Genomic DNA, 10,285 nt, shown 5'->3' with positions numbered 1-10,285 from the left:
ATATATATATATATATATATGTGATAGATCAAATAACAGAGTAAGTTCAGAGTGACCACAGTGCCCAGGGTGTGTAAGGAACACTGCTTGAACACTGCAATCACTGGTCTGAATGTCACTTTGGGCCTGGATGTTTGTTCGGATTTTCTGTGTGGGTGAGGGCCTTGCAATACGCCAACCTCCCATCCAAGGAGTTCTACTGAATGTCTAAAAGATCAATACTTTCAGAAATTAATTTTTAATTGGAACAAACCAGAAAAAGCAGTAAAGCTCAAGAAGAAAATATGTTTAAAACAACACATATATGAAATAATTAATAGAATTCCAGAGAATGGACATAATAACAGAAAGAACCTTACAAAATAAAGATGAAAGATACTCAGAACTCTGTAGAATAATAATAATAATAATAAAGATCCATTGTTTCACAGAGCTTCCCTGTAACAGGCCGTGGGGACCCATAAGGTTGTGAGATGTTGAGACTCCCACATTTTCTCTAGACAAATTGGCTCATAGGTGGTGGTCAGGTTGTCAGCCTTAGGCCCTGGCTGCCCTTTACCTCAAGGAAGATTCTGGTACTCATTTCTGTTAGAGGCTGAGTCAACCCCATGGCTACAGTGAGGCTGAAAGGATTAGGTAAACTGAAAAATCCAGTGACCTATAGGTTAGAAGTTAGGGAAGTAACAGAATACAATAAGCAAACAGAGATATACTGAAGCTGCAGAAATGATGAATTGTGTATACTGAGGAATTATAAACTTACTTAACAAAAAAGCAATTCATACCTCTGGTTTTATTGGAAACAGTGATGTGAAACATTGCAGTTCTTTTACAGGTGCTCTCCGTGTGCTCCTTTCAGTACATGCTGCAAGTTCAGTTATATATAAAAAAGTGCTAAGCATGCTCTTACTCTCACGCTGAGCAGCCTTTATAATATCAGGACTTCAACGCTCTCTGGCATAGGAGGGACACAGATGGCATCCATCATGAAGCCCATTAACAAGTGAAAAGGAATTACACAAGGTGACCATCAAGAAATGGTACTGGGCCTCTATGGCCAATCCATTTACTTGGCTAACATTCTACAAGGATTTTGACTGCAAGACCAATATGTCTCCAAGCAGTATAGCCACAGTAACAATACAGAAACTCGGAGATATACTGCAGATGAGTGCAGGCTTCAAGTTCTTAACTTTAATAAAGGCTAAGCAAAATTTGTTTTATACTGTTAAGTAAGTTTATAAGTACTCTATAGAATGACCAATAAAAGTAATATTATAAGCAGGTTATACTGGATTCAATATTTAAAATTTATGACCACCATGGGTTACAACTACTTTAAAATTCTCAACGCTATATTGGTCCACCACATATGGGAAGAAATATATCTGTCCCACAGGAATCATTGTAAACATGGCATGAGTAACCTTGTCATCATTTCCAGACTATCATCTGAGTCTTGGTCTGCCAACCCCAGTAAGACATGTATCACATATCCTCTCATCAATGTTCATAACCACTCATTACTCACACAGTCCCCAAATTTATATGCTCTCAAAATGCAAACAACTATGAAGTTAATTGGAATTAAATGGAAACCTGAATGTGGAGTATTCCTCATCTTTGATGTTCGTATTAAATTGGTATGTAGTGTTTCATTGGCTAATTAAAATAATGAACTTTTCATAATAACAATTCTGACAAAATTTTTGCTTTGTATTTTACAGTCAAGAACACATGCACATATGTTCCAGGAAGTTGTAAGTTGAGTAATGTCTCAAAGAAATTAATGTGGGCATGTTTGGCACAAGTATCTGTATGAATGGTATGGATCCAATTCTGTCAAACGCTGGTTTGTTCCAGCACAGTGAAATTGGGTTCTAATGCACGTGACTGCTGAACAAGAACACTCTACATGACATCAACAAAAAATTCACAAGGGTTGCCCATGGCGATGCGGAAGGACTGCCTACTACCAGATAGATCCTGTGTCTGCTGTAGTGGGTGCTGAGACTGTGGGCCTGCTGTAGACGTCGTAGCTACTGACTGTTCTGAACCACTAGAACGTGACCGGGACCCACCCGACCGTCGACCACCAGATGGTTTCACAGCTGTCACTACACCGGTGTTACCACCACCACCAACAACAACACCACCACCAACACCACCCCCCAATTCACTCTCACTGGCTGAACTACCCGACTTCATCAGGTCTGTACCAGCTTCTTTGCACATAGGTTCTGAACCATTACTGGAGCCACCTGGATAAAAAAGAAAAATATATTAATTTAACTGCCCAATGAACTTTACTGCACATCGCCACCAGCCATTATATAAAAAGGGGGGGGGGAAATACAATTATAAATCATATACATTTTTATTTATATATGAAACATCATACAACCAAGGTAGGATTCTGTCAACTGGAATATATGGTTTCAACAGAATAGCATTATGGCTCACATGGCAAGACAAAGCATGGAAGTTCTTCAATGAATGTTTCCAGAATGCCTGACTTCAACATCTGGAAACATTACCTGGCCAGCAAAATCTTCTGACATGACAGCCAGAGACTTTTACCTGTGGGGACATCTAAAGTCTAAGGTGTATGTTACTTGATTCCACCCTATCTAAAAACTTAAAGACTGCATTACTAAGGGAACTGGAAGAACTGATGGTGTTTTATAGGAGCCATGTATAGATTAAGAGAGAAATTACATCAGTTACTAGACAGCAATGGAGGCTATTTGAAACAAATGATTTAAAAGAAATAATATTGTCACATATAGAGTGGTATGCATGACAAGAATGACGGGTTCTAGTCTGGATGATTGACTTTATTAGCACTTTGGTTACACAGTCTCTTAATTACACTTAAATGTAGGCATACAGCGGTATCACTGATTTACACACTTTTCAGTTCATTGTTGCACACACATTAGGATTCTGTTTCCATTAGTCATCTCCTAGCAATGGATTTCAACACAGAAACTATCATTTCAAATCACTACAAATCTTCCAATCATACTTTGAATTGAATTCTTCTGCACTCCTGGTTTCGCCTTGCTCCATTTGCATGATTCCACCACTACTATCTCTCTCTCTACTGCAACTCAGAACTCAGGACTATGTCACACACACTCACCATCACTTCTAGCCACAACTCGATCTCTTCTCATGATTCCGTCGCTGCTATCTCTTGTAACTGCCCTCAACTGAACTATGCTCACTCGTATAGCCAAGGGACTGACAACGTATCCCATGTAAATACATGTCACGTGATCACCACCCACTACTGTTGCGTGACATCACATTGTGTGCGTTGCATAGCAACGGTCCATCCATGGGCACAGAACATACCGTTCCTGTACTGTTGGCGGTGTGTGTTGCAGGCATTGTCTAGCAACCGCTGATGTTTACAGATTCACTGCCTAGCAACAGGTCTACACTCCACAATATAATTAAACTGTATCCACTACTCTTAAAATGTTTTTTTTTTTCAGATTCTTCATCCACTCTCCCACAGCAGACAAATAAAAACATCATAACCTCACAATCCACCCTGTACATGAAATTACCGAGAATTAATATTAGAGTCAATTTTACCGACTACACAACACGTTTTTATTATTATCACACTACATGTTTTGACCTCAAGAGGTCATCCTCAGGTGTACGAACAACTGTATAATTACACGCAATCACATTCGTTTTTCCACTTATTCCACCCTGTATCTTATTCAGGCTTACGCTCAATGATATATCAAGCTCTTCTTATAAAACACAAGTTAAAATATTATTCTAAATGTTAAAAGTTAAAATTGTAAAATTTCGTGAATCGAAGTTTGACTCAGATCACTGGTTGGTTATACTTTCACTTCTTATTCAGTCACTTCCTACTTATGCTCACCACTGCGTCCAGTTCACTTCAACTAGTTTAATTACTACCACTGGTTAAAAGTTCATGAATTAAAGCTCAACTTTATTATATTGGTTGCACTTTCACTTTTTGGAGGTCTCGCTGTTCTTCTGCGTCCTCTGATGCTGCTGGATCTGTTACGATCCTTGTCGTGATGGCTTGTGTTTTATAAGAAGAGCTTGATATATCATTGAGCGTAAGCCTGAATAAGATACAGGGTCGAAAAAGTGGAAAAACGAATGTGTTTGCGTGTAATTATAGTTGTTCGTACACCTGAGGATGACCTCTTGAGGTCGAAACATGTAGTGTGATAATAATAAAAACGTGTTGTGTAGTCGGTAAAATTGACTCTAATATTGATTAAATACACAACAGGATGCAAGAAACAATGAAAGTTACTGAAAATTACTGAGGGAAAACAAAACTTGACAGAAATAAAAATAAAATTTTTACAGCTGAAGTTAGAATTCAGAAATTGGTAAAAGACTTGGATGATACAATAATTATAAAGGTCTGGCCGTGTAAAAGAAATGGATAGAACACAGACATCAAGAAGGACATTAGAATTGCAATTTAAAGGCAAAAGACCTATTGGACAACCCCGAGCAAGATGACTCAGCCAGGGACTGGAAGACATCAAAGCAACAGGAAAGAGCCGACCAAAAACTGACAAAGAAAGACTGTGACAAGAAGGAAGAGGTTGGAGACTTTCCAGCAAAGCCAAATAAAACATAAACAATATTGCTAGGAGGAGGAAAAAGAAGATACTACAAAGCCCAACTTACCTGAACCACTATGAACACTTTCCTCACGTGCATATCCATATACTGACGGTTCATTTGTGTAGTTAAATGGCATTGGAGCATATCCCGTGCCAGTGTGAGGTAGATAAGTGCCCGAATATGGCATGTGTGTCCCTCCCCAAGGAGCTGGCATTGTGTTTGGTGCTGGAAGAGGTCCAACCGTGTCTCTATCCAATGATGTGCAGTCATCATGAAGTTTCAGATTGGACATTGCTGCAGAAATAAAATCTTTTCTCACAAAACAGACCAAGAGCACATTTCCTTAAAATATATACATTTTATTGGCTATGTTTCAGAAAAAATGTTGATAGCCCATGACTAATCAGCTGGAAATTCATTGTAAACACACATTAAATGGCAAATATACAATCAAGGAGTGAAAATCCACATATGTTCATAATACTCAAATCTAATTTTATCAATAGAGGTGGTCTTCAATGAAATGTCTAGTGACATTCCTCACAAAGGTGCCATAAACTGAAACACTGTAAGTGGTACTGATTTCCTCAAATAATATCTTGACCACAAGTTCAAGGTGGAACTTTTTTATTATATAAAACTGAAATTCATATCATGAGTCATCATAATTATTGGCTTATAGACTGAATATCTGCACTTAAAGATAGTGCAGGAAATGTGAAAGTGAAGGAATATCAGCCCTCTGGCTCATATACAAGGGTTGGATAAAAGGTAGTGGCAACACTGCTGTAACATGAAAGATGTGCATCAGGTGGCACTAGCGCCATCTGTAGCTGATAGCAGAAGTTCAGTTGAAGTAGTGCAGTGAGTGGCTCTGGTTGTTTCATTGAGTTGCATTGTGCATTATCTTGAAGTGCAGGAGCCCAGTTCAAGCACCTTAAAATACATGTTTACGAAACAAGAACAATGCTCCTGGTTAAAAATTGAAGTTGCACGAGGTCGTAGTGCACAAAACTCTTATCAGGGGCTGCAAGAAATATGTTGTGATGCTGCCTTGCCATATCACACAGTGGCATGATGGGTGAAATTGCTCTGTGAAGGGAGGGATGCCATTCAGCACAGCCCCATGCTGACAACCACACAATTCAGCTTCTTGCTTCTTTGCTGGATGTCAATCGTCAAGGGGCTGCACGGGAGTTAGCTGCTAAGGTAGGTGTATGTCACAAAACTGTGCTCCACATTCTGCACGATATTCTTGGATACTGCAAAATTGCAGCGTGTTGGGTACCCCATACAATGTCCAAAGTGCACCAATGGCAACGTTATGCAATTACACAGGACTTATTCGACTGGTACCAGAGGGAAGGTGAAGACTTCCTTGGAAGGACTGTCACTCTGGACGAAAGTTGGGCTCGCTCATATGAACCACACTTGAAATGACAATCAAATGAATGGAAGCATCCTGGCTCTACTTGTCCAAAGAAAGTGCGCTCTACAGAGAGTAATGTGAAGAAAATTTTCATTGTGGCATATGACACTGATGGAGTGATACCGCACCACACTGTACCTCAACGACAGACAGTAAACGCTGCCTACTACTGCAATTTCCTGCGTAATCATCTTCGTCCAGCACTCAGGAGAAAGCAACGACACTTGTCATTTCAGAATTATAAAGGCACTGCCACCACTTTTCATCCAACCTATGTATTATTTGAAGGTAGTTTTAACACAATGCAAAGAAGATGTGCCAAAAGCCATGATTTCTATTCCATGTAACATGTATGGGCCACACAGATCAATGGTTTTGTCAGATTTATTGTTCTTGGATGTGCTGGTAACCCCTCCCCCCACACCACTGCTTTTAACTATCCTAACAGCTTCACTTAGGTCATGCCACAGCTCAGGCAGTTAGCCGCCGACTTCCCATCACAGTGGCACAGTTTCAATCCCAGGTCAGGCCATATGGGATCTGTGGTGGACAAAGTGGCATTGGGGAAAGTTTTCTCAGACTGCTTCAGTTTCCCCTGCCAATTCTCATTCCACCGACTGTCCCACGCTCTTCAGCATCTATCATCTGGGGCTGGTACAATAGGCCAATTAGTTGCTGATGTACCAAGCGGACTCAATTTCATCCCACCCCAAGGAATATAGGGTCAATGATAGGATTAATGAATACTGAGCAGATTGGCCATGAGTCTGCTATAATGTGCTGTGCTCACTAAGAAGTTCAATGTATTTCTGGGGACCCTGACTCCATTCATTGCCATTCATCTCACACTCTGCATCAAAAGAATGAGGAGGTACAAGTGAACATCTCTTCCTGGTTCTTAATGTCTTCCTGAATTTCTTCCCCTCAATTTTAAAATAGTCTCTATTATGGAAGTGGATAAACAAACAGATTTAACAGAATGGTAACTTGAGGTCAATACCCATCAAAGTGGCCTCCGTAGTCTAGGGGTAATGTTCCCACCTCATGACAAAATACGCAGGTTCAAACCCGGCGGATGGCGTGGAATTTTTAAGGGCAGAAAAATTCATGGAACAAGTCCTCCGGGAGGGACTTAAAGCCGTGTGTCCCGTGTCGTAGATTTACGGCACATAAAAGATCCTCATGTCTCTAGGAGACCTCTGAGCAAAATTAGGCAAAGTTTCCCGCCCAAGTAGTTTCCAATGCCTCCGGTAGATGGGGAAATATCGGGGACCATTGCCAGAGAGGTGGCCGACCTCGCTGGCAGGATGGGGCTGATAGCGAGCACCAGTACCGGAAGGGCATGGCGACTGGTAGAATATCAAAGGGGGACGTACAATAGACTATTAGTCACGGTGCATGGGGAACCCACCCCCTCTAATAATAATAATAATACCCATCAATGACATACTCACCAGCACAGAGATCTCCAAAAACATAGTAACACTGCTCTGAGAAAGTTATCTTATTTACAGTGTGTCGGATGTAGCCAGCTTTCAGCATCTGTGAAGCATACTTGCGAGCATCTCGACGATCATGGAAACCTTCTACATGAGCATGCAACCACTCTACAACATCGCAACCTGTACAAAATAAAAAATGTTTAGAAATTGAAATAAAGTTCAGATTGCCAGTCATCACAGCAGAATATAACCTCTTTAATTTCATTTTTGGAAGACAAATTTTGCTAGAAAGGATCATGTTCATCACAGTGCAACAGAACTACTCTGAACCCTGCAACAGACAGGATTCATATCTTAAATCCTCTCCTACTTAACGTCAACTCCAGCTTCACACAGCGAACCCCATTACTATACAATTAATATTTTGCTGGACATTATCCATCATCTTGTCTANACAGCAGAAATCAAGAGACTACAGCGACGTCAAGTGTAGTTGGTTTGGGTAACTCTTTGTTTCATATGTTGGTACCACAAGGAGTATTGCTTCTCTTCCGGTATGATTTCATTCACGATATTTCTCTGGTGCTAAGCCTCAAATTATGATATCTTCAATATTTCTTAGCTCCCACAGATGATTTTGTTGTGCTTGTATACCACAAGGAGTATTGCTTCTCTCCCGGTATGATTTCTTTCTCTGGTGCTAAGCCTCAAATTATGATAGCTTCAACATATCTTAGCTCCCACAGATGGATTAAGTTGTGCTTCTTTTATGAATCCCTTCGGAAATTGGCATAGATGTCCGGAGATAGGGGCTAGCTCTGTCTATTGGACCCAACTGAGTAGGTTTTACCTGAAGACGGGGACAGAATCCAGTTCCCGAAACGTTGTGTTTTTAATAGAAATTAGACTATTTTTTAGAATAGACAAGATGATGGATAATGTCCAGCAAAATATTAATCGTAACAATTTACCATCATCACAAACTTTTAGATCTTATTCCCATTACTATAACTGAATTTCTGGTAACTGTGTCACAGAAGCATAATTAATTCATCTTGTATAGTTGAAATGCCACCACAAAAATTTGGTTTAGCTTAGCTCTAAATTCAGTTTTTAAGTTTTAGATTTAGAATCCATACTCTTAGAGCGGTTCTGTGAGAAAAGATACATGCCATATTGGTTGAAGGACCAATAATATTCTGTTTTACAGGCTTGGTGACAAGAGAAGCAGACTAAAAAGACATTTTATTTTTCACCTAAATTATGTAAATTTTAGATTTCTATATTTAATTCTTTCAGTTTCTATTTTTTCTCCTAATTTTTATAGTGTTAGCACTTGTAGGTTATTTTTGTATAAATCTGCTGTTTATAGTGAATGAGTGTGATTTTTTTAACATGTATTTGACCAAAATTATATTTTTAGTAAATTTTTGAAGTGAGACTTGTAAACTGAGCCAAATTCACCTGAGTATTTTAGGCCATGTACTTGGAAAATAAGCTGAGTGCAAAAGCATTAACACTGTCTGTGTTTGCGTCTGTATGTCTCGAGGCATGTATGTACGACTGTATATATGGGATGTGTGCCTCAATAGTGCCTGAACAGTTGAACAAATTGTATCCATAATCATTATTTATGAATTTATTCATCGCTGATCATCCAGATCCAAAAAATTGGGTCCTACAGATGCCCCCTCCCACAAAATAGGGTAATATTGAAAATTTCTCTAACAATTCTGACTAAATTTCGATAACTTATGAAGGTCATCCCCTTAAATAAAAGAGTATAGGCGGTGTCTTCAGGAAAATAATGGCAAATGCATTACAGGCCCAAATGTGATATGCAGTTTTGTCAAAACTGGCATTACTGTTCAGATATATTTCACTGCTGTTCAGTACTCAATAACCGATGACCTACTGAAAAACAACCATTTCCAAGGTAATACAGTCAAGGTCAATCTTGAGAGGGTATGTGCAATGTCTTTTCACAGGTTTTTATTAGGCTAAAAGATTACGTACCAATGAAAGCATTTGGTATTGTTATTTTGAGCCACATTCTATCTCGAATCTCAAGTCCTGAGTCAGGTCGAGCCATGGCCCGAACAATGGTTGGCATGTCTGTATTCACAGTCAGTTGAATCTCTTCAAACGGCCCTATGAATATGCACAGACATAATGTTAAAAACAGAAATAAGGCAAAACATACGCACACTCAAAGCATAACCAGAAAAATGACATGATAAAGCATTCCTGAAGTGTACTCTTTTTAATAAGTATACTGAGGCAAACATAATCTTAGAAAATTAACTGTAATGCAGACAGTTCTATCACAGCATTTGTTTTCAGACTGCATATTTCAGTTTCTTCTTTATTTGATACTGGACATATGACTCCATTATCCTCCCACTGTTATCAATAGACACTGAATATTTTTTGGACTAAAACTGTATAAAATATGCATGTATTTATGATCTAAAAATTACAAAAAATATGCCATTAAATAACACATACGATGGGGTACCCAAAAGAAACCGAACTAATTTTTTTGTGGGCAGAGCTTTTGTAGTACCGCGTTTTGCCGCTATGAGCGCATAGAGATAACATTCCTGAGTCGATAAGCCGACTACCGTTGCTTCAGAAGGTAAGGACTAGTTTCGGCAGAGTTTATAGTGACAACTGTTTTGTGTGATCGTCGTTTTTGCAATGGCTGATTTTCGTGAACAGCGTGCAGCGGTGAAATTCTGCTTTTTGCTCGGGAAAAGTGGAACAGAAACTC

General features: G+C 39.3%; 1 protein-coding gene across 2 annotated transcripts in view; it reads right to left on the bottom strand.

Moving 5' to 3' along the window:
- Window positions 1–10,285, bottom strand: part of LOC111865377 (segment polarity protein dishevelled homolog DVL-3) — a 70,082-nt gene that overhangs the window by 26,467 nt on the left and 33,330 nt on the right. For both annotated transcript variants that reach the window (XM_023853349.2, XM_023853351.2), the window contains exons 11-14: window positions 9,529–9,663; window positions 7,525–7,692; window positions 4,705–4,935; window positions 1,977–2,261 (exon numbers count right to left, since the gene is read on the bottom strand). In XM_023853349.2, coding sequence (XP_023709117.1) covers window positions 1,977–2,261; window positions 4,705–4,935; window positions 7,525–7,692; window positions 9,529–9,663 — 819 coding nt within the window. The remainder of the gene's footprint in view (window positions 1–1,976; window positions 2,262–4,704; window positions 4,936–7,524; window positions 7,693–9,528; window positions 9,664–10,285) is intronic.

Source organism: Cryptotermes secundus, unplaced genomic scaffold (genome assembly GCF_002891405.2).
Source record: "Cryptotermes secundus unplaced genomic scaffold, Csec_1.0 scaffold254, whole genome shotgun sequence".
Classification (NCBI taxonomy): Eukaryota; Metazoa; Arthropoda; class Insecta; order Blattodea; family Kalotermitidae; genus Cryptotermes; species Cryptotermes secundus.
This window is presented reverse-complemented; position numbering and strand designations above follow the sequence as displayed.